General features: G+C 42.4%; 1 protein-coding gene across 1 annotated transcript in view; it reads left to right on the top strand.

Moving 5' to 3' along the window:
• Positions 1-20,377, top strand: part of LOC121869171 (T-box transcription factor TBX22-like) — a 33,118-nt gene extending 12,741 nt beyond the window's left edge. Inside the window, exons 7-9 of the mRNA XM_042370384.1 lie at positions 11,994-12,161; positions 13,816-13,880; positions 19,890-20,377. Coding sequence (XP_042226318.1) covers positions 11,994-12,161; positions 13,816-13,880; positions 19,890-20,265 — 609 coding nt within the window. The 3' untranslated portion in view covers positions 20,266-20,377. The remainder of the gene's footprint in view (positions 1-11,993; positions 12,162-13,815; positions 13,881-19,889) is intronic.
• The last annotated feature ends 4,502 nt before the right edge of the window (positions 20,378-24,879 follow it).

Below are 24,879 nucleotides of genomic sequence, written 5' to 3'. Positions count from 1 at the left end.
CGAGTCTCATACTTTATTTTATCGGGTTGATATTTCCCTACGAGTTTCGTAGATAAAACCGGCTTGAAAACTTTACTGCACTGTGAAAATACAGTACACTGTATATCAGTGTTTCGGTACACAGGGAGGCAGAGTGGACATCAGTGCATTTGACCGTATTCACTTTTAAACTATAAAGTTAGGCATCCGTTCCTAGTAGGGTGTAATATGGATACACTGGATACGAACAAGTGACTCCAAGAACACGTGGTGAGTGCTGTAGCCACTCGGTCACCGCACCACGATTAAGTTTTTGAAACTCATTGTAGTGTTTATAACTTTTTTATCATCGCTTTCCGTAAATTTATATTATAATATTAAGTCTTAGTTAGCCTCTCCTGAGCTCCCGTTCCAGTAGTAATGATTTAGATGTTTACATTCTCCCATCACGTCTTTACCAGGATCTAGAGCGAATACTTTGTTATGCATCTGAAATGATTCCTCACCCCACAGTCCGGTCAGGGTAGGTGGGGGGGGGGGGTGAAGCATTCAGAAACGTCACTGAACAGCCCACCAACCTCCTCAGAGTGACTCCATTCGAAAAAACGAGCATCATGAATTGAGACGAATCAATGAAACCAAACTCAACATTTTATGAAAAAGCTTCGTATCTAGACCAACTCTATACAATTTAGGACAAAACTCAATAATCTAGACCAAACTCCACAATATGGATTCCAACTTATTAATCTGATTACCAAAATTCTTTTATCTTGGCCAGAACTCACTGCATTATAATCCAGAACTCTTCAATCTAGGTCAAAATTCTTAAGTCTAGATCTTAAATTCATCAGCTCAATTTAGAACTCGACAGTACAGCTGTTAACCCTAAGGCGAGGCAGGGAGGGACGAGGGAGGCTGGGCTACATTTATCATCAGCCACTTGAAGGCGTTGTGACGAACGTTGGATTTTCACAAGATAATCACTGATATCGACAAGTCAAGAAAAAAACCCTCCTTGTACAAGTATCTGACATGTGACTTAGGTTAGCGCTACCACCACGATATATGGCCACACTCTTAGTGAGGGCCACACCAATTTTAAGTTTGATTTTGGCGGAACATTGGCCATACTGCTATTAGGTCATCACATTGCTGGCTCAGTGTACTACAGGATGGTGGCCACGCTGCTAACGGTTAACTACAATGCTATCTAGTGATCGCACTTTGTACTGTGGCCACAAATGCTGATTGGTGGCCAGCTTACGTGTCGGTGGCCATATTACAGTTCGGTTGCCACACTGCAGGTCGATGGCCAAGATATCGAAGTTCTCAGCGCGGCTCCACACAGACTGGGCCACTATCTTACAACACCCGACAACACATGTTTTTCCCACACACCCCCGAGGTGGGTACGTCTCACCCCTCACACCTGGACCCCTGGCCCCCCCACCCCCCACCCCACTCCCTCCCACACTCACTCCCTGCTCACCACCTGCCAACAGCCTCGTCAGGTCAGCCGCTGGTGACGAAGATGGCACCAGACCCAGTTTAACAATCCAGAGGCCGGTTATCGCCACCACAAGATAACACTCTTCAGGCCAGGAGCGTCAAGGGCGTAATAAGTAGTCAAACTTAACTGGTTTATGATCATATTGCTCCTCCTGGTTGACCCCAGATAGCTGTCATAACTGTAACCAGAGATACGCCGCCGTGCTGGTGGTATTGTCTACTTGACCTTTGACAGAACAAGCCTTGGGTGACTTGACCTAACGTGTATAACAACTGCTCTGAATGTGACAATTTGCTATTTAGTCGTCTGTTAGTTGTTGTTATTTATATAAATTCAGTAAGATGCGTGAAAGATATTTTTCTGAGAGAAATTGTACAAAATATATATTGCCTTCATAAATCACACTTACAGGATATAAGTGAACAATGACTTACAGATAAGTAACAGAGGCTGAGAGCAGAAAGACCACTTCACTTTAAAGTAGAAGCAAGAATTGATTTCCAAATCTTTGAAACCAGGTGATAATACTGGGGTTTTTTTATAGACAAACATTGTCTTTCATTAACGTCAGAGACTCACACTGGTGGTTGATGGAAAGTGAGATAAACAGTAATAGATTATGGAGGTATGAATACTTCAGCGAAGGAAAGAGAACTTGTTAATTTAAAGATGGACAAGATCTTTTAATTATATCATGTTGTCCAAAGCATTCTGTTGCACTACGGGGACGAGGAGCTCCTTAGATCTTACTACAGTAGAACACTTTAACAGGAAACATATTATGGAACATCTCAACGAGCTACACACACACACACACACACACACACACACACACACACACACACACACACACACACACACACACACACACACACACACACACACACACACACACACACACACACACACACACACACACACACACACACACACACACACACACACACACACACACACACACACACATTCTCTCTCTTAAGCACTCAAGACACACATGGATATATCTTTTCTCTCTATTGTATCATCTTTAGCAAATGCCATTGTTTTCAGTCAGTCGGTGATGACCTACAGAATAAAGCACAATATCTGGTTCAGGTACCAGAGCAACCAGTGTCTCAGGGCAGCAATTACCTTTATCAGTGATATTATGCTTAATTACCCCCAATATCGAGTTACCATCACGTCCAGATAGTGTGTCTGTGTATCAGTATCAGGAAGAACTCGGCGCCGATGTGGTTCACACTCTCAGCCCACGGGTGATGACCGTCTCTCAGTTGATAATTCTCGTATCGACGCTGTCTGCTATCAGGGTGTATCACACTCTTCTCTTACCCTGTCCCCCCTTCACCTCTACCCTGCACACCTACACCTAGTACATCTTCAGCCTCCACACCTACACCTTGCACACCTCCAACATCCACACCTACACCCTCCACTTGTTTTTGAGTAAGTGAGGCATTAAGCTGAACATTACTCGTGCTAAGTCGATACATCCCCCAAGAACTCTAAATATCATCACCGTGTCGACACTTCTTAGTTGCAAAATGATTCTGATCTCGCTACCTGTATGAAGAACCCGGCTGGGCTCCCTGGTGTTCAGTTGTCTTGTGGGAAGTACAGGAAAGGAAATATCATTGTCAGGCTGATGTGGAACACACCAAACTCATCCCCCATCACTTGTCACCTTCTCTAAGACCTTCAGTGTTGCGTAATTCTTAAAAATAATATTCTCTCCGCCTGTCATCGTGTCTTTCTTTCAAGATGGTGGAGGTTGGCATACCTGGTGGAGGCTTTGAGGTTCATATCTTATTATCAACTCTTTTGTATATTATCACCTGATACATCACTTTAGTCTGTATCTGATAAAAATGACCTTTTGTTCTGCCTTTTCATTGTTTTACATATATTCTTCTTCTCTTCTCTTCGACTTACAGTTCCCGTTCAGTTTCTCCTCTAAATTTATCCTGTCTATCTTCTCTTGTCATTAATTTCTTCTTGTTGCAATATTCTGTTGACAATATTCACTATTTCTCTCACTCAACAGCCACGTTATGTTACGCTGGAAATTATTATTTTTTGTTTGGGTCGTCAATGTTAAGAAAGCTATCATTTGACTCCTCAGCTATCTGGGTATATAGTAGCAACATCCCTCGTATGATGAACCAGACAGGAAAAATTACGATACTTTAGAAAATTCATAAGACCTTTTCACAACATCACAGGATACCTTGTAAATTTGGCTCCCGAATGATGTTATTGAAATTGTTTCGCGAAAAACTGATAATTGATTGTAGGTTCTGGACACGTAATTGTATAGTATAGTATAGTATAGTGTAGTATAGTATAGTATAGTATCTGTACACTTCGTCTCTACAATTATCCAGCGTTGTGTTTTTACTGTTTATCGCCTCACCTCGCATCATTTGTATGGGATCGCTCTGGTGGAAGCAACCTTTGTTCCGTGTACCTGTAATTTGTACAGGTATAAGGTAAGTTTAGGTTAATGGTGTTCAAAACATATGTAAACATTACCGAGAGACCATGTGATATTAAAGGCGATCTAGATGCTACTTGGATGTTCGGGTGTTCAGTTATTGGTGAGTAGTGTTGCCCACAAGCTGAACTAATGACTTTTTCATCATAGATAGTTAAGGTGTAAGGTCAGTGGAATACTGTTGTAGTAATTTGATTCAGAAAGTATTATTATAAGTGAATAAAGTAGGATGCTGTGAAATTTCGATGAGTTATACATATAGTGTGGTGCAGGAGGGACAGTGTGGTGTACTGCGTTTGAAGTGTTGTTATCTCTTGAGAAGATGAAACAACGTTCTACACACACACACACACACACACACACACACACACACACACACACACACACACACATTCTAACACACATCTGGTGGTGTAAGGTTTTATGATTCTTGAAATAAAAAATTACATCAAATAAAAATCTTCAGTGACATTTTTTCCTGGTTGTTATGTTGACTAATTATCGTGATCTTTACCATCGGGGAACACACCGACCTGTAAACACTTGAACCAAATATCTCGGTTTAGTAACCTCGGTCTTCACTGCATTCTTCTTTTCTCTTCGGTGCAGTCAGTGTGTTTCATGCTTCTTAACATGATTAAAAAGGTAGAGATAGAAATACAGAGACATAAAAAGAAATAGATAAAGAGAGGCGCCATAGTAGCAGGTCAGAGTAAGGTTCCGCCAACCCAAAGACGCCCGTATCTTCAGCTTTGATACAGTTGTCACTAAGTAAAGATTCTCTTATCGTACCCTCGCTGTTTTCATCCTTATAGTGTTCAGGGCAAAACACTTTCTACACCTTGAGTTTATCGTTATCGTCGACGGCGTTACCAACTTTGCTATCAGCTGAGGGAACATACATATAATGCTCTCCTGATAACCACAATACACGTAAATACCGCAGACTTTAAACCTAAACTCAGGAGAGATAATATTAAAGTGACTCGGGGCATTAGAGTGTTATCTTCTCGATCACGTTTTATCCAGAAAAAAAAAAATAGTTATGCTATTGAGATAAACTTTGATTATTAGTAAACCTTGAATAGTAGTAAACTTTGACCAGTTGTAAACTTTGACCAATGGTAAAACTATATAAGACTGTTTGGATATACGAGTGAGCTTGTGAGTGTGAGAGTTTGGGCTTGTGAGAGTGAGAGGTGTGATAGTGAGGGTGTGATAGTGAGGGTGTGAGAGTGAGGGTGTGAGAGTGAGGGTGTAGGAGTGAGGGTGTAAGAGTGAGTGAGGGTAGTGAGAAACATAAAGTGTGAAAAGGTGAGAGTGAGGTGGAGTGTGAGTGAGGGTGTGAAAATGAGGTGAGGTGTGAGAGTGAGTGAGGGTGTGAAAGTAAGGGGTGGAGGGTGAGGGTGTGAGGTGAGGTGTGAGTGAGGTGTAGAGGTGTGAGTGAGGGTGTGAAATGAGGTAAGGGGTGTGAGAGGGTGTGAGGTGAGGTGGGGGTGTGAGGGGTGTGAGTGTGTGAAAATAGGGTGTGAGAGTGAGGTGTGAGAGTGAGGGTGTGAGTGTGAGTGAGGGTGTGAGGGTGAGAGTGTGAAAATAAGGGTGTGAGGTGAGGGGTGAGTGAGAGGTGTGAGGGTGTGAGTGAGGTGTGAGGTGAGGGTGTGAGGTGAGGGTGGGGTGTGAGAGTGAGGGTGTGAGTAAGGGTGTGAGGGGTGTGAGAGTGAGGGTGTGATGGTGAGGGTGTGAGGTGAGGGTGAAAATAAGGGTGTGAGTGAGGGTGTGAGGTGAGGGTGTGTAAGGGTGTGAGAGTGAGGTGTGAGTGAGGTGTGAGTGGGGGTGTGAGGTGAGGGTGTGAGAGTGGGGTGTGAGTGAGGTGTGAGAGTGAGGGGTGGAGGGAGGGTGTGATGAGGGTAGGTGGGGTGTGAGGTGAGAGTAGAGGTGGGGTGTGAGAGTGGGAGGTGTGAGGGGTGTGAGGGAGGGTGAGTGAGAGGTGTGAAAATGAGGTGTGTGATAATGAGAGTGTGTGAGTGAGAGGTGTGAAAATAAGGGTGTGAGAGAGGGGTGCTGGGTGAGGGTGTGGTGAGGGTGGAGTGAGGGTGTAAAATAAGGTGTGAGAGTGAGGTGTAGAGTGAGAGGGTGTAAGGTGTGAGAGTGAGGTGCTTGAGGGTGTGAGAGTGTGAAAGGGTGGTGTGAGAGGGTGGGAGAGGGTGTGTGGGTGAGAGTGAGGGTGTGAGTGTGTGAGGTGAGGGTGTGATGGTGAGTGTGAGAGTGAGGGTGTGAGGTGAGTGTGATGTGGGGGTGTGAGTGAGGGTTGAGTGATGAGTGAGGGTGGAGAGGTGGGGAGGTGAGTGGGGGTGAGGAGTGTGGATAGTGGTGTGATGGTGGAGTGAGGTGTGTGATGTGAAGGTGTGATGGTGAGGGTGTGATGAGGGTGTGAGAGTGTGAGGGTGTGAGTGAGGTGTGATGAGAGAGAGGTGTGATGGTGAGGGTGTGATGGTGAGGATGGTGAGGGTGGAGGTGGGGTGTGAGAGTGAGGGTGTGAGGTGAGGTGTGAGTGAGGTGAGTGAGGGCTGTGAGGTGAGGGGTGAGAGTGGGTGAGGTGGTGAGTGTGATGGTGAGGAGTGTGAGAGGGTGAGAGGTGTGAGGTGAGGGTGTGAGTGGGGAGGTGTGATGGTGAGAGTGAGATGGTGAGGGGTGTGATGGTGAGGGTGAGGTGGGGGGGTGAAAGTGGGGTGAGAGGTGAGGTGGGAGGTGGGGTAGTGGTGAGGTGGTGTGAGGTGGGGGTGGAGGTGAGGTGGTGAGGTGTGAGGTGGGGTGTGAGAGTGAGGAGGTGTGGTGAGGTGAGGTGGAGGAGGTGAGAGTGGGGAGGGTGTGATGGTGAGGGTGAGGTGAGAGGTGTGATAGTGAGAGGTGTGATAGTGAGAGTGTGAGAGTGAGAGGTGTGATAGTGAGAGGTGTGATAGTGAGAGGTGTGATAGTGAGAGGTGTGATAGTGAGGGTGTGATAGTGGTGAGAGCATCATCACAAATCCTCACTCAGTTAACCGCTACACGAACCATAATTCCCACCCATTATTTATACTCAACTCCTAAACAGAAAAAATAAATCAACATGTATAAGGTTTTAAAATTACTAAACCTAATAAATATTGTATATGTTTATTATCTAATCACAAGGCTTTTCTCTGACCCTTGAAACACATTAAAAAAATTATATGTGCTTGTTCAGAAGGTGGTTGAAGGTGACCTGTGGCGTAATGGTCAGCATGCTCGCCTCGCAATCGAGCAGACCCGGGCTTAATCCCCGGGCAGGGTGAAACTATGGGCAAGTTTCATTACGTCATTTGCCTCTGTCTACCCAGCAGTAATTGGGAACCTGGATGTTAGCCAGAGCAATAGGTGAGTTGTCAGGTCTTCTCGGACTATTCCTTGACACTGGGTCATGCAGCTCGCTAACTCAGGGTGTGGTTAGAACATAAGAACATAAGAATGGAGGAAACTGCAGCGGGCCTATTGATCCATACTGGGCAGTCCTGTTTATACCCAACCCCTATTGCTCATATAAGCACCCAACCTATGTTTGAAGTTATCCAGCGTATTCGAGTTAAGGATGATATTTGGTAACTTATTCCATTCATCCACTACTCTGTTTCCAAACCAGTGTTTACCTATTTCACACTGAAATCTAAATTTGTCTAATTTAAAACCATTGTTACGAGTTCGCTCCTGGTTGGATAGCTTGAGTACCTTTGTAATGTCCCCTTTGTTTAACCCTGACTTCCATTTATACACCTCTATCATGTCGCCCCTCAGTTTACGTCTCTCAAGGGAGTGCAAATTAAGATGCTTTAACCTGTCTCTGTATTCAAGGTTCCTAATGCCCGGGATTAGTCTTGTCATTCTGTAATACGGTGACCAGAACTGAACTGCGTAATCCAGGTGATGTCTCACAAGCGCTAGATATAATTTTAAGATGACCTCGCTAGTCTTGTAACTAACACTCCTTTGTATGAACCCAAGTACTTTATTAGCCTTGTTACGAGCAAAAACACATTGTTTATTTGGCTTAAGATTCCTACTTATCATTACTCCTAAATCTCTCTCGCAGTCGGATTCCACAATGGCATCGTTGTTCATCTGGTAACTGGTTTCCCTGTTTGCATCTCCTATAATGAGTACTTTACATTTGTCCACATTGAATTTCATCTGCCATTTTTCTGACCATTCGAAAAATTTTTTTAGATCTTCCTGTAGTTTTGCAGAGTCCTCGTCAGATTTAATTACACGTCCCATTTTAGTGTCATCAGCAAATTTACTTATGTTGCTGTCTATGCCGATATCTATGTCGTTTATGTATATAATAAATAATAATGGTCCAAGTACTGAGCCTTGGGGAACTCCACTAGTGACGTTGCTCCAATGCGATTTAGTGCCATTTATGCTCACTCGCTGTTTCCTGTCTCGTAACCACGCCCGAATCCATTTAAGGATATTACCTTTGATGCCATGCGCTTCTACCTTTCGAATTAGTCTTTCGTGGGGGACTCTGTCGAAGGCTTTGTTAAAGTCGAGATATACCACATCATAATTGTGCTCCTCGTCCACCGATTCGAAAACTGATGAAAAGAATGTTAATAGATTAGTTAGACAAGAACGCACGCTTGTGAAGCCATGCTGGGAATCATTGATCAACTTGTGCTTCTCCAGTTTGAAATAATTGATTCTAGGAATTTACCTACTATTGATGTTAGACTGATTGGACGGTAGTTAGAGGATAGTGATCTATCCCCCTTCTTGAAAATCGGTATTACATTCGCTATCCTCCAGGATTCTGGTACCACACCTATTTTTAATGACATGTTAAACAACTTTGCTAAGGGCAGACTAAGCTCATCCTTACATTCCTTTAATACTCTGGTTGTTCTGTTGGCGACAGCTTCTACACCTTAAACAAATTCACGCCTAGGTGGCCCTTGAGCCGGCCATCCTCTTTACACGAAGGGCAACCATTATTATTATTATGTGTAGGCGACGGTGGAGGTGTGTTGACATGATGTAGGCAAGACGCTTTACCTCCTGAAACTATCGCTCTCTTATCAAGCTCCCACAGCACGACCACTTCAACAATGACCCCTGGCATATCTCTCATGTATATTATCAACATATTATATTTATATTTATATATATTAACTTTCTGGGAGGCAAGGCCAATATGTGATGTGTGGTATGAAGATGTTAGTGATAGTCTTGTGTACATCTCGAGGGAGTGACGTGTTTTGTTGGCCCATTATCTGTAGGTGAGCGTGATGAGTGCCAACCTGACATGTTATCTATTGGACCCCCTCCCACCACCCCCCATTGATGTCAGACGAGCTAGGATGAGAGGCGCCGCCGATGAAGACGACAGATAAGATAGATACTTAAAGATAACGCCAGATAACACGTCTTTGTCCATACCCGCCGACTGTACTATAATTGACATTTTTTTTTTCTTTTAGGAATTATCCAACTGTAAAATCTCGTTATTGTGATGGATTATGTTAAGGCTGAACCACGATGTGTCTGATGCATCCATGGGGGAGGGAGTCGTGCCTGCTGGTCCCCTCAAGGTCCACAGAGCTGCTAGATTCCCTCCTTGATTAAGATGAGGAGGCCCTTCTTTAAAATTAACAAGGGCAGGTGTCTCTCCCTATGAGGTGTGTGTGTGATAGACAGTCTGCTTACCTGATAATACCTGTACGCTACCCACCAGATAACAACTTTGGCCTGAATACATGTTGTCAGTTTATATAAACATCTCGATAATGCCTTCACGCTTCTCCCGTCTTGTAACCGACCAAAACTCTTACAACAAATGTTACAAGTAATAGTTTGGAAACATGGTACGCTACTATGGATCTTCACTGTGGTAATAAACTTTTAATCTTTAAGTTTAATCTTCGACCTTTTGGGTTATTCAATTCATCTATAAAATTATGGTAACATTTGTTTTTAGATTTGTTGTCCACACACACACACACACACACACACACACACACACACACACACACACACACACACACACACACTAAACCAATGGCCTCTTTCTCTCTCCGGGCTGGGATTGATAAAGAGAATGTTTTGTCACCTGAACACTCACACAAACCTTGGAGTTTTTGTCGTACTCTGAATACTGACTATTTAACAAGTTATCTGATACCTTGAAGATGATAAGGGTTAGGATGAGTGACGTGAAGGCTGGCTACTCCTCCTCGACTCGATAGGGAAAAGCGATACTAACGAGTTGCTTAACCTTATGGATGGCTGACGATCGTGATCATCTGGTCAGTCCTTCCTGAATGAATTGTAGCAGAAATTATCACTGCTGTGTCTTATATCTCCGGAAATCGAGAGAATCACGAGAGACTCATCTAAAAAAAAGAGAAATTCCTGGATTTTTAGTCTAATACAAGAGTGTTCAGTGAAACTCACGTCATCTCAGGCGGGGAGGGGAGAATTCTCTTAAGTGTGTCGCAGAACATCAGTAAACTCAGTCATAAATGTGATGTTTAGGGGATACATGTGGAATTTGGGGTCGTCATTCAATGATAAGTGTTTTTAATTCAATTTTAAGATGGTCGGTTCAAGTAGCTGTAAATGTTAGGTTCAGAGATCATTTAGTATACCTATAAATATCCGATGGTAGTGCGGCGGCCGAGTGAATACAATGCTCGCCTCCTTTCCTAAGTCACTGGCTCCATTTCGGGTGCTCTCCCACCTAATTTTGCAAGTTGAGGAAATGGAGATGGTTGAGTGCAGTGCCGGCCATGCTGTATCCTATCTTACGGAAGGCTTAGTATACAGTGTGTTGTCTCCACGCGGCCCGGAAAAGACAATCATGTCTCTTGAATCCACTGTCAAATACCTTATACTCTAAAATCTGATTAAATTATCACTTGGTCATATGGCGTGGTCACTACTAGCGTGATCCTCTGCCTGTGGTCTGTCTCAGAAAGTTTAAAGACATTGACTAACTTATTCGGAGGTGTTGATCAGGTAGTGACACATGTCTGGGTGATCTACATCAGGAATAGTTATGGTGTCACGGTTAGTTATGTCACTGAGGTAGAACAAAGATAACAGAACTCAGACCAACAACTCCTGTATGTTTAGGTCTGTCAACACGTCTGGCCTTGTCTACCTGAGCCAACTGCAGCATCCTCGTAAAATATGATAAAGCCGAATCACAATCGAGGCCATTTATTTTGTCGTATAACTCATCATCTGTAACTGGGTGTGTTTGTTAGGATGACCAAAATGTTTAAATAAGCAATAGGACCAATCTACCCCCCACCCCTTCCCACACACACAAAAAAATACTCAATAGCTTAAGTTTTTTAGGTCAATGACTTTATCTGTTGAGGATGAAAGTTTAACCTTTTGTGGACGATTATTTACCTATTTATTTTTTTAAGATTTTCTACCACTCTTTCCACACCCTTTATTATAATTTAATTTTTAACATATTAATACTTCATTTCTTTATAAGTACACGAGTTATTTCTTGAGCGGTAAGACAGGGGTTGATCTCGATACATAACAATACTTGACAACTAAATGGGTTATTCCAGCATGTTAGTCCTCCTCAAGGGTTTTTTTCCACCATCAACAAACTCTCTCGATAGTGTATTTATTCAATAGTGGGTGCACAAGGGCTGATGTTTAAGGAAGGAACCTAATCCTTCACTCCAATCGGGAACTCCAAAACTGAGCGCCCTCAAACCTGATGGCTTCTGCTGTGGATAAACCTCGCATTGGGTTCTCTTCCATACACACGTCCCTTATTGTCAACAGTGCCATGTGTTACTGGGACCTCAACATTTACCTCAGCCTTACCTCACCTGTATTAGTGACATACAGTACATACCTCACTTTCTACACACAGGTGACTCCCTTGACGTGTATTTTACCATAATTAAAACATTCAGTTCACCAGCTACTCGACTACACCCTTGGTTTTCCTCTCCGACAGATTATCCTCCACTCAATGCAGAAGTACCGACCGAGGTTGTGGGTGCAGGAGGTGAGCGTAGGATCATCCTGGGCCGATCTACCACGGCTGACGGACCCACGACACGCCCACCATGCGTCCTTCCCTGAGACAACCTTCATCACCGTCACCGCCTATCAGAACCAACAGGTGGGTGCGTGATGGCCACTTACTGTAACTTTCACAGTTATCACATGTTTCCCAGCCATCGTGAGTCTTGGCTCGTAACGTAAGTGTAAGATTGTGCCAGATATAGTTGACTTGACCCTTATTACCCTATCAGTAATTGCACGGTAGGGCAGTGTTCTCGGTCCTGTCTGTCTGTCTGACTGTCTGTCTGTCTGTCCCTCAAAATACTCGAGAAGGGGTTCGCGGATTTGTACTTAACTTGGTGGATTTGACCAACAGGTGCAAGGTCCACGTGATAGCTTTTGGTGTATTTTGGGCCAAAATTCACCAAGTGTTGCCACTGTGACGGTTCGCTTAAGTACAACACAGCTTTTTACGAGTTCAAGAAAACGATGACATGAATCAGTCTCCAGTGGTGACTACATTATATTACAGTACATTGCCATTAGTTCGATTTTTATCCATCTTCGATGTTATTTAGTCATAAAAATGTGATAATCTCTTTTGGGTTAAGTAGATTTTATCTGAAAGTAATACTGTATAGAAATAATATACCTCTATAGAGATGGTCCCTCACGTGGGCATGTTGAATTTCAATTCGACTTCGCGAGTTTGTGTTTACATAAAGTCGAACAGTCCTCACTCTTCATGTTAGGCTAATTACACACTATCATCAAGTCGCCCGAGCTGTTGGGAGAACCAGTGTCCCTGCCATATAATCGATCATCGAAAGAGAAGTTTTCAGGTAAATTATGACAACGTGGAATAAATAACACCAACACAGGCACAACAGAGTATACAAGAGGAGAGTGTCAGTAGTTCTCCCGGGGGCAATGTGTTTATCAGTTATCTGAAGTGTGAGGTGATGGACAAGTGTTTCTCTGCCACCATCACCCTCCCTGACCCACCTGCCTCCTGCTGCGACAAATTCCCTTCTATTCTCTTGGTTAACATACAATGCCCCCCCCCCCTCCCTCACTCACGCATCAAAGGAACTCATCACTAGTTAAATATGTCTTTTCCTCTAAATACCCAGTTCCTGCTCAAGTATGTACAACTGACTTAAAACTAAGACTTCTGTGGATAAATTCCCCCTTTTTTTCTGTTTAATCTAGGACCAGTTTCTCCAGTTCCCTCATTCTCATCCACCTCTTCAAAGTAGTAGTTCTGGATCCTCTACAGTTCCTCACTTCCATGATTACTCTCCAAGTTATGGATGTGTGGACCACTAATAGACTTGGCATGATAGACGTTGCCAATAATAAGTTCCTATGGTTATTGGAAACAGTTTTAGTAAGTTTTTACATTGACAGTCCTCCCTCCCTCCCTGCTTCCCTCCCTCCCTGCTTCCCTGCTTCCCTCCCTCCCTGCTTCCCTGCTTCCCTTTCCCCTCACTGGATTTGTTCTCTGTACTCAAACAAACGCATCATTAGCGAACATATTAAAAATCAATAAAAATAAATAAAGTTGCAATTCTGTCTTTAACGTTTCACTCATTATCATTACTATTTACAAATTTTATCATTGTTAATATTTTTTTGATTATTTTTATTATCATTATCATCCTAACATGACATCATAAATAAGCATCAAACCACTTGATTAATTCTGATGTCAATGTAAGGTAAAAAATTCTGATAAAAAAATTGGAATTCCTTTAGTTTTCACTTTACAGATTACAAGATTAAAAATCGACAGTAACCCCTTCGCTAAAGGCTTTCGGGACACATCCAAACAAAAGTGAGTTTTTCTTTATAAATTCTATGTTTTAATTTTTACTTTATCCATACTTCTGTCATCACATAAGTCATCATACGTCAGTCATCAGATAGTACAGTCAGCAGCTTCTTTCACTATCACTCACCATACTTCTGTCATCACACAAGTAACTACACCTCAGTCATCACACAAGTCACTACACATCAGTCATCACACAAGTCACTACACATCAGTAATCACACAAGTCATCACATAAGTCACTATACATCAGTCACCATACAACAGTCATCTCACAAGTCACTACACATCAGTCACCACACATCATTCATCATACAACAGTCATCACACAAGTCACTACACAAGAGTCATCACGCAACAGTCATTACTCAAGTCACTTCACATCAGTCATCACACTAGTCACTACACATCAGACATCACACATCATTCATCACACACCAATCATCACACAAGTCACTATACATAAGTCACTATACATAACTCATTACACAAGAGTCATCACACAAGAGTCAGGCAATAGCGTCACTCACACCCCTGATGACGTTATCATTCTTAGGAGTAACACGTGATGATTCTTTCATGGTGACAGTTCTTCTCTTTGTCGTGACTCATATTCAGTAAATAACGCTATCATATTCCTCTGTATTTGTTATCGGTGATATCCTCTATCGTGTTTAACTTAAGTAGTAAAGTTGTGGACGAGGGAGGCAGCTGGCGCCTAAGTGTAGATAACCTGTCCAGCTCTCACTCTGACACAACTGTGATATCACGATCGTGGACATAACAAACTGACACTCACCAGACAGCCTGAAGGACCCACGAAAACCTCAGTCTCTCCATAAGTAAAGTGAGAAATTAAAAACAGTCAAATATCAACAGTCTGGAGAAGGTAGCTAAAAGGCCTCTCGTACCGGGGATAGAGGCAGCACCTACAACCCCCGCCTCACACACAGTAAACTGACCAGGAGTTTAAAATGACCGTTGAGATTTTGACTTGGCTGACCCATGAAGGCAGGGAAGGATGTATCATGTATCATTAACCACGTACACAAAGATAATGTCTGTAATTATTAATCATGAGTCGCCATCACGTGAGAACTGCAAACGATCATTTGCTGGTTACTATAAAAAAAGTAGGTACCTATCTCTTGTCATATGATATAGGAAACTTAAAAAAAAAAGAGTCATTTTGTGGGTTTTCTTCTGTATTTAGCAATTTGGGATGTTGTGTAGAGTGTAAGTATTAAGTTTCAGGGTCATCGAATTAGTCATGCGTGAGAATATTTGGCGGACACACGCGGCACGGCACCTGGCCCTATACAACCTCTTTTAGGTCGAAACACCCGGCAGGAGATAAGAATGTCTCACTTTCCTTGGCCACTACCGCAGGGAGGGTAATTTTTTGTCGGTCCACTCTATTTGTCTGAGTGTGAGTTTCCCCAAATAACTCGAGAACTGGTTTGCGAGCTTGGAACAAACTCGGTAAGTTTTATCAACATGTGGCAAGGTTCACATGGTAAACTTTTGACGCATATCACTAGTTCTTTATGGTAACGATTCACGGGCAAGGTTTGCATCCGATCGGTGAGATGGTCATTAGGTAAATTAAAGAGTCGATCTACTTTATATGTTTATTTTAAGAAGAGAAAACAATGCCACCAGCTATTTACATCAGTCATCATTAACTTAACAAATCCACGGGATATGGAGTCACTTACGTCACCTGGTCTATGGTCATTACCTCGTGTGAACACTGTACTGTACTGTAAGTCTTGAAGAGTTACGCAAATTTTCTTGCAACTTGACAGGGTCATTGAGTCCCTAAACTATGTGGACGAATTTGATAATTTTCAGAAGTCCAATACTTTTAACTAGGAGTGTAATGTTCGGGTGTACGTCACGTAGTCGAGTCTAACCAAACGTATGAAGTTAGTTATTTTTCCATGATCTTATTATTTACTCATAAACAAATTGCCTTGAGGTAACCTTCAGACGAGCTATACTGGTTAAGGCATCGCTCGTGTTTCAAAATTAGACTGACGCGTCTCAAGCGCCCGGCATTGCCCAAGGGAACTGTGGACGGCATATTAGGTTTTAGCACAGAAAATGTGGTTTATTTATCATATTCGCACTTCATCATCTTCATACTAAAATGATAACGATGATATTTTCACTTCAAAAATATTATGAAATACAAAGTTTTTTAATTGATTTGGAAGTGTGAAATCTAGCCAGATCTAATGACGTCACTTGGGAGAGGACGGGAAAGGAAGATGTCACTGATGCATTTTTAAGTACCCTTTATAACTTCGTTCTCAACTCCTTGTAGATAATTTGGATAAGATATGATAAACTTTTAACAACAATTTATACAGTGATAATAAATCATATTAAATATTTCTTCACCTTTTTCATAAAATATAATTGTTGCAAAAAGTGGCGTCTGGCAACTACTCAAGTGTGTGTGTGTGTGTGTGTGTGTGTGTGTGTGTGTGTGTGTGTGTGTGTGTGTGTGTGTGTTGGGGGAGCGTTAATAATGCGTGAATTTTCTTTAGGTTTATTCTTTTATTTGTAACTTGTTGAAACAGATTTACTCATTAATTTAGGTTAGCATCGGTGTTATAGCTGACGAGGATGACGTCACACCTCGAGTAAAAAAAATCGATATATTCAATAAATCTAAAGAATTTTGCGGGCTAAGATATTGGTATTTTGTTTTTATATTTTCGAATATTTTATGGATGGTGGCAATAATAACATGAATACCAAAATAGAAATGGTGGGGGTTGTTTGTTAGTGGATTAAATAGAAAGTTATCAGTAAGAGGCTTCACACTCGACCACAATCATAATATAATGGTGAAGCATCTGGGAGGTAGGGGAGAGGTGGGAAGGAGGTAAGGGGGAGGTAGAGAGATGGTAGGGGGGAGGTAGGTGGGAAGCAAGGGAGCAGGTTATAGGGGGTGGAGGTAGTAGGGAGGTTGGAGAGACGTAGAGGGAGGCAGGGGGAGGTAGGGCTTCATTGCATTCTTGGATGATAACACTCCTCCACATCAACGATAGTGAGAAGGTGAGGCTGTACCACCCTTGTCTCTCACTAGATTACTTATCACGGTGTTTAAAGTGTGCAGGGCATCACGGCCTACGTGTTGGTGGAGGTACTCTGGTGATAGTGAAGTACTCTCAACTTATTGTGGAAGAGTCCACTCTACTGGGTTGGGGAGGAGAGAACTGCCTTCAGGGCTCACTTTAAGAGATCTTCTCGAATGTAATACATACTTTATAATGGCTGCCCCTCGAGTAACAAAGATAGCCGGCCCAAGGGCCACCTAGGCGTAAATTTGTTTAAGGTGTAGAAGCTGTCGCCAACACAACAACCACACCCTGAGTTAACGAGCTGCATGACCCAGTGTCAAGGAATAGCCCGAGAAGACCGGAAAACCCGCCAACTGCACTGGCTAACCATTACCCTAGAATACGATCCGCAAATCGATTAACATCCAGGTTCCCAATTACTGCTTGGTAGACACTTACGGAGCTCCTCAGAGAGTACGTGACGGTGCGCGGGCGGAAGTTTTAATTCGTTGCTGGTTAGCGGCGATGTCGCTGATCATTTACGCCATTTTCATAGATCATCGTTTTATTTATTTTAGGTTTTAATGCCTATAAAAACTGATCTTGTAACCTATTGTATAATTACACTTATATGTAGTGGTCGACAGAGTGGGCCGAGCGACAACATTCAATACAAATATTGTTACATCATGAATTATATTCACTACTAATCATAGGAGGCCTTTGTAATTACCAAGACGTCTTGTGTTTCTTCCCTTCGTGAACTATGATCATAGAATAATCTGTGTAGCAGTACTGCCTCTCACCACCAAAACCTACTTGAATAATAGTCAGCATGATATGGTACTACGAGAAGTTACCAACAACTGCGGTGTAGCACCAGAGGCTTATACCTGAGTCTTCTGTATCTACAAGGTTAGTGTTACATATAAAACAACAATACAGTACCCGCTCACACACCTTAATTCTTCTATCTACTCTTGTCCTTCGTTTATAACAACGAACTTTTTTTAAACTAACAGGAAATTCCGTAGTGATATTTTGGTCTCTAAATCAAGGGAAGTTAGGTGGTGCAGCACAAACAGTTCTGTCTAACAATCGAATTTTGTCTGGCGAGATCTTGTTGCTGGTATATTACAAAAGAAATTTCATGATCACGTGTTTGCAAGTACTGCATTCCCGGAGTTACAAATAAAAGAATGAGACATATTTACAAGAACGAGACAGTTTCACGAGAAAAACAACAACAAAACAATATGTAAACAGTGAGAAAGAGTCAAATGCATTTCCAGAGTTTTGAAGAGTGAACAAAAATTTGGTAGGGAGGTGCGGGTGACCTAGCGGCTAGCGGGGACCCAGCTAGTGAAAGACAATATCTGCCCAGAGATCAGGGTAAATAATCTCAATTTTCCATGAACGATCTTTTTTCTCTTCTCTGAGGCGAAGATTCTCCCAAACTTACTCAACCAGTGGTGGTACCCACTAATGATCAAGAAACTTCACCTTGTCATATTCATCATCGTAGTCAAGAGACCTCTTATATCGTCTCACCTGGGATTAAATCCATAGATTATTAAAAGATATTTCTTTCGGGAGAGACCAGACACGATATGTTCATAGGTACAGAGTACAAATTACAATTATTATATGTAGTGTCTTAGTAGTCGTATACATACCATAACGGAGTATAGGAACTTAGATGTTATGAAAAAAATGAAAGATAGAGATCGCCAAGAGAGCAAATCCTTGTTGACTTCCTCTGTACACGCTGTGGAGGGAATCTTTCCTATCTTTATAAGCAACTTAATATGGTTCGCTGGAGCAACGTGGTTTAGCTAATGTGGAAAATATATTTAGGAATAACAAATTGAATCACCGGGAAATAAGTGTGTGTGTGTGTGTGTGTGTGTGTGTGTGTTTGTGTGTGTGTGTGTGTAAAAATAAATAATAATAATAATAAACGGTTTATTAATAGAGTTGCAGCCGGTGGCTGAAAATTTACAGACTTGCATTTGATTTAGACATAACGATAGATATGCATTAAATATATTTACAGGGCTGTACAGTACATAAATCAGGAGTTGTTTATTATTTTAACAATAGATGGGATGGTGCTATTCTTATATCTATCGGTGCGGGCTCTTATGGGCTGAATTTTGTTGTAGTGCCGGACTGCGCGAGGTGGGTGGGGGGCTGCCTGTGGCAGGAGGTGGCGATGACGAGGGTGGTGCCTTAGTTGGCTGCCAAACCTTTCCAGTGCTTGGTGGTGGAGGTCATTGAGGGATGGCATTTCCAGGGTGGAGAGAGCGTTGGTGTAGCCGGAGTATTCTGCACCAAGCATGATTCTGCAGGCCCTTTTCTGTACCTTCTCTAGCTGACGTTGTTGGGTGGAGTTGAGAGAAGACGACCAGGCTGGTGATGCATACATTAGTTTGGGGAGAATAAAGGCGTTGTAGATGGTCCTCAGCTCTGGCGTGGGTGTCCCAAGTGACCTAAGTTGTCGTAGCATGTAGAGACGGTACGAGGCTGCCTTGACTGTGTGTGTGTGTGTGTGTGACCATGACGTGCAACAGTACTTGGTGTCACGCTGAAGTAAACACGAGATAGCGGGGTCACTGAAGAAAAGGAGTTAGTGTGCAATAGATCAGAAATTATAATGTGTGTGTGTGTGTGTGTGTGTATGTGTGTGTGTGTGTGCGGCGTGTGTGTGTGTATGTGTAAAATTAGGTGGAATGGATGGGTGTGGAGATGGAGGTGTGTGGTAGAGAGAAGTGGTGCATGGTCATTGAAAAGAAAAAATGGAAACTAAATTCAGTACATTCGAAAACTCTAGACATTTAGAACCCCTAACAAAACACCATTTCAAGGGACAAACGACACTAGCAAACTCTATTGAACTCAACCATAACGTTTCATGTTTTGGTCTCTATTGTTTCAGGGAGCTTCTAGAGAGACGGCCCCAGGTCCATTCCAGCAGGACTCACGAGGCGACATCAGTAGTCCCCTCCACGCTGATGCTGCCTTTGAGGATGCCAGTTCCCCCTCTTCAGTATGTTTCCCCCTTGGCAGGTTTCTCGTCCCTATCATGCCCTGTCTCTCCACCCGTGTCACCCCTGTTACTACCCCCGCATTGGTTGTCCGGGGCCCTGGATGGCGGTGATCGCCCACTTCCCTGGGTGCCTGAGCTGAGCACCTCGCCCTTTCTGCGGTCAGCAACCTCCGGACTCCCTTTCCTTCTGCCTCCCATCCTGCCAGCCTTTCACACCCAGCTGCCGCATGCCCTCGATCTATCCAAGCGCAAGGACAACACGTGACCCCGGCTTGATGGGCTGCATCGCGTCTTCTTGTGTTTCGTCACCCTGTTTTTTGTCACCGTTTAATGCAGATGTTTTTCCGAAATAAATAAGAGATTTTTCTTTTCTACAATTTGAATGTGTTTGTTCCCTTTTCATTTATTTATAATAATAATAATAATAATAATAATAATAATAATAATAATAATAGGCCTAATAATAATAATAATAATAATAATAATAATAATAATAATATTATTATTATTATTATTATTATTATTATTATTATTATTATTATTATTATTTCAGTAAAATCATCATACAAGTTCACAATTGGCTTGGCATGTACAGTATATACTGTAGACTATCTAGGCATACAGTTCAGCATGTGTATATACAACGATACACCGTGTACTGGTATACAGCAATGGTAAACAGAAAGGCAAGTCGACCAAGGATAGACGAAAAAGCTGTCAGTTGCCTATTTTTTCGTAGGCTCCTTTGTTTAGGCCTGATTACTAAATAGTAATACTATACCTACAGGAGTAAAAATGATTCTTTTTAATATAACAATCATTACATTGCGCTTAGACCGTCCAAGGCAGGTGGCATATAATACCGAAACACACTCTCTTCTTATGCTGTGAAGAAGAAAGTTTTTCGCTTGACCAGGTACCATATTATGTTTACTCCCTCTAGTGCCCTGCCGGTTATTATCCCTAATCCTTACATAGTTTCTTGTTAGACACTCTGGCCTCAGTCCATTGAAAATAACGTCAGCGTTATTCATCCACGTCACAACATGACTTGGTGACCAACGTGATCTTTTGTTTTAATGTCAACAATGTACCTAACCATCCTGATTTGAATAATCTATAAACTGGATTATATTGTACAAACTGTGTTAAAGCAGAGTACCATGGCGAGCAGAAATAATCCAAGTGGCATTGTATGAGCCAAACAAGGACCAGTGACTACAGCCGGTGTTGTGGCCTTCACGCAACGCTCAACCATACTCGAGGCCTGGTGTCCACTGATTTAGTTTGATATACAGTAATTACATTTGTCTCCGGTCATAAATATGAACGTACGTTCATAACACATGCTCCACTAGGTCATGTGTACATACGTTCATAACACTCAGCGCTACAACAGGCCATGTGTACATACGTTCATAACACTCATGCTACACTTGGTCATGTGTGCATACGTTCATAACACATGCTACACTAGGTCATGTGTACATACGTTCATAACACTCAGCGCTACAACAGGCCATGTGTACATACGTTCATAACACTCATGCTCCACTAGGTCATGTGTACATACGTTCATAACACTCAGCGCTACAACAGGCCATGTGTACATACGTTCATAACACTCATGCTACACTAGGTCGTGTGTGCATACGTTCATAACACATGCTACACTAGGTCATGTGTAAATACGTTCATAACACTCATGCTACACTAGGTCATGTGTAAATACGTTCATAACACATGCTACACCAGGTCTTGTGTACATACGTTCATAACACTCATGCTACACCAGGCCATGTGTACATACGCTCATAACACTCATGCTACACTAGGTCATGTGTGCATACGTTCATAACACATGCTACACCAGGTCTTGTGTACATACGTTCATAACACTCATGCTACACCAGGTCATGTGTGCATACGTTCATAACACATGCTACACCAGATCTTGTGTACATACGTTCATAACACTCATGCTACACCAGGTCATGTGTACATACGTTTATAACACTCATGCTACACTAGGTCATGTGTACATACGTTCATAACACTCATGCTACACCAGGTCATGTGTACATACGTTCATAACACTCATGCTTCACCAGGTCATGTGTACATACAGTTTGCATGTGAAAATATTTGTAAATTTCCACAAAAAGAACTTCGATATCAAACGGTACAACATCAACAACGTTTTGAATGCAGTTATGCATTATGTGTGCCGCACGTCCAATTGTAATTACATTTCACCCTTAATTTTCGCACCTCCAACTTTTGAATATATAATTCTCACCACAAAATCATATCATTTATTTGCATGCCGCGAGTGCCACTAATAGTGGGACGTCCTATTGGCCACCCCAAAGTGCTCCTTGGGCAATAGCGACGATTCCCACACCTTCCATGCCGGAATAAGCCATTCATTTTACAGCCCCTGTTCACACTGTTTAGAATTGAATCTGCCTCAACCAGCGGGAACATCAACATCACAGCCACGCCTCCGTCTGTAGGTTGACAGGTGAAACAATGAATTACATGACATCAACAGGATTCTGAGTACTGCAGGCTTCCCAAAATACAGGTAACCACAGTTTTGCAGATCCGACAACAAGCACCTAGTAAGAATCATGTTGCTCCCAGGAAAGATGATAAATAGCTGGTCTGGGATACACAAAGGGTGTGTCACAATCCATGTCCAAAATTCGTCTTGAAATAGTTTACTTCGAAAATGGAACAGATTTAACTGCACTCATTTTCTCCTTGCATGCTTCAAACAATATCTTGTTTTATGGGATATTCTCCACTTACATCATGGCAGCTCACTTTGTACAATGCTTGACATGTGTTTGCAATTGCTTCCTTTTAACCTAAGAAATAACATCACGCTGAGACTGAATGGAATCCTGTTTGTGTTGAAAAAACTGATAGGCTGGTCTTTATACTCAATACAGTATGCTGAGATTCAAAATGTTTTGTGACTTGGGAGGAACGATAGAACTAATATTTTAGACTGTAACACAACAAACACTGGGCATTGGACAGATTTATGCAATCTCAAAGTCAAATAGTGCTTAGTTGATTGTTGCACCAGTAGGGAAAACAAGTGCATCACGAGCAGCACACCTCTTTGCAATGTTTATCTTTGAGAGTTGTTATTCTGGCATTATAGGCACACTTATAGTATACTTATAGATTATTGTTATTGGTCTGAAAACAGTTCTTGTATTATTAAACAGACTTACCACCTGACCAAACAGTCGCTGGTTCAGGTTCCACGGCCGGATACTAAGTGGGGCGCCTGCAGAATTGAACACAGTCAATATTTGCTATCAAGTAAAGACATACAGTACGTACAGTACTTATTAATGATCGTCCTAATTATTACGGTTACTCCCTGAGTATGTACGCTCTTTGATATATATTGCAACATACAATGTGAGGGTAAAAAACAATGTATAATATTGGAAGCATGCCTTGGTTCAGCCCATCCCGAAGAAGGGTGACCATTCTAGTCCCTCTAACTATCGCCCCATTGCCCTAACTTCATCCCTCTCTAAGATTTTCGAAACTATCTTGAACTCCCATTTTCTCCGTCACCTTGAACGCCTTTCTCTTTTGTCGGATCACCAGTATGGCTTTCGCCAGGCGAGATCTACTGGTGATCTGCTCTCCTATTGCACCCATCTTTGGTCATCCTCTCTTAGGGATTATGGGTAAACTTTTGTCGTGGCCCTCGACATCTCCAAAGCATTTGACAGGGTATGGCACAAGTCTTTGCTATCTAAACTTCCCTCTTTTGGTTTCTCTCCCCCACTTTGTTCTCTCATCTCTAGCTTCCTTGAGAATCGATCCATGGCAGTTGTTGTCGAGGGATCGATTTCTCGCTCTTTCTCTACCAATAGTGGCGTCCCACAGGGTTCTGTTCTTTCACCAACTCTCTTCCTTCTTTTTATCAATGATTTACTTCACACTACAACTAATTCTATCCATTCTTACGCCGATGATTCTATTCTTCACTCTTCCTCACATTTTCCCCTTCCTCCTAACTCTCAAACTAGATCTGTTTCTAGAACTGATATCATTACTTCTATCAACGCGGATCTGTGCAGCATCTCTGAATGGGGAGATACAAACTTGGTTAAGTTCAATAGTAACAAAACTCAATATTTACCAATTACACTTTGTAAAGTAGACGATCTCCCACCAATTACATTTCAGGACGCTATCATCCCCCCAAATTCTGAAATAAATATGTTAGGCCTCACCATTTCCTCCAATATGTCCTGGAAATCACACATCCTTAGTATAACTAAAGCTGCCTCCCGAAAGTTGGGAATGCTGTACAGATGCCGCAGCTACTTCACTCCTGAGCAGTTGCTCCAAGTATATAAGGGATTCATTCGTCCTAACTTGGAGCACTGCTCTCATATCTGGGGTGGCTCTTCTTCTGTCCAACTATTAGATAGGGTGGAATCAAAGGCATTTCGTCTTATTAACTCTCCTCCTTTAGTCGACAATCTCTCTCCCCTTTCTCTTCGCCGCAATGTTGCTTCACTCTCTCTCTTTTACAGGTACTTTAACGGGCAATGTTCAGGGGATTTGGCATCCTGTGTACCGCCGGCAAGGCCGTGGGTTCGTAACACACGTCTTGCCCGCGGTGCCCACCATTTCTCTGTGGATATCGGTCACACGAGAATAGCCCGTTATAGTACCTCCTTCTTTCCTCACACAGCCAAACTGTGGAATGCTTTGCCTTCTGTGTTTCCATGGTCTTACAATCTGTCTCACTTTAAAAAGCTGGTTTTCCGTCATCTTCGTGGTGTAGATTAATACAGTATAACCTTTTTTTCTATATTTTCAATTTCTTTCCGTT

The sequence above is a fragment of the Homarus americanus genome, unplaced genomic scaffold, assembly GCF_018991925.1.
Source record: "Homarus americanus isolate GMGI-L3 unplaced genomic scaffold, GMGI_Hamer_2.0 scaffold32583, whole genome shotgun sequence".
NCBI lineage: Eukaryota > Metazoa > Arthropoda > Malacostraca > Decapoda > Nephropidae > Homarus > Homarus americanus.
Note: the sequence above shows the minus strand (reverse complement) of the source record. Positions and strands in the feature narration are given on the sequence as shown.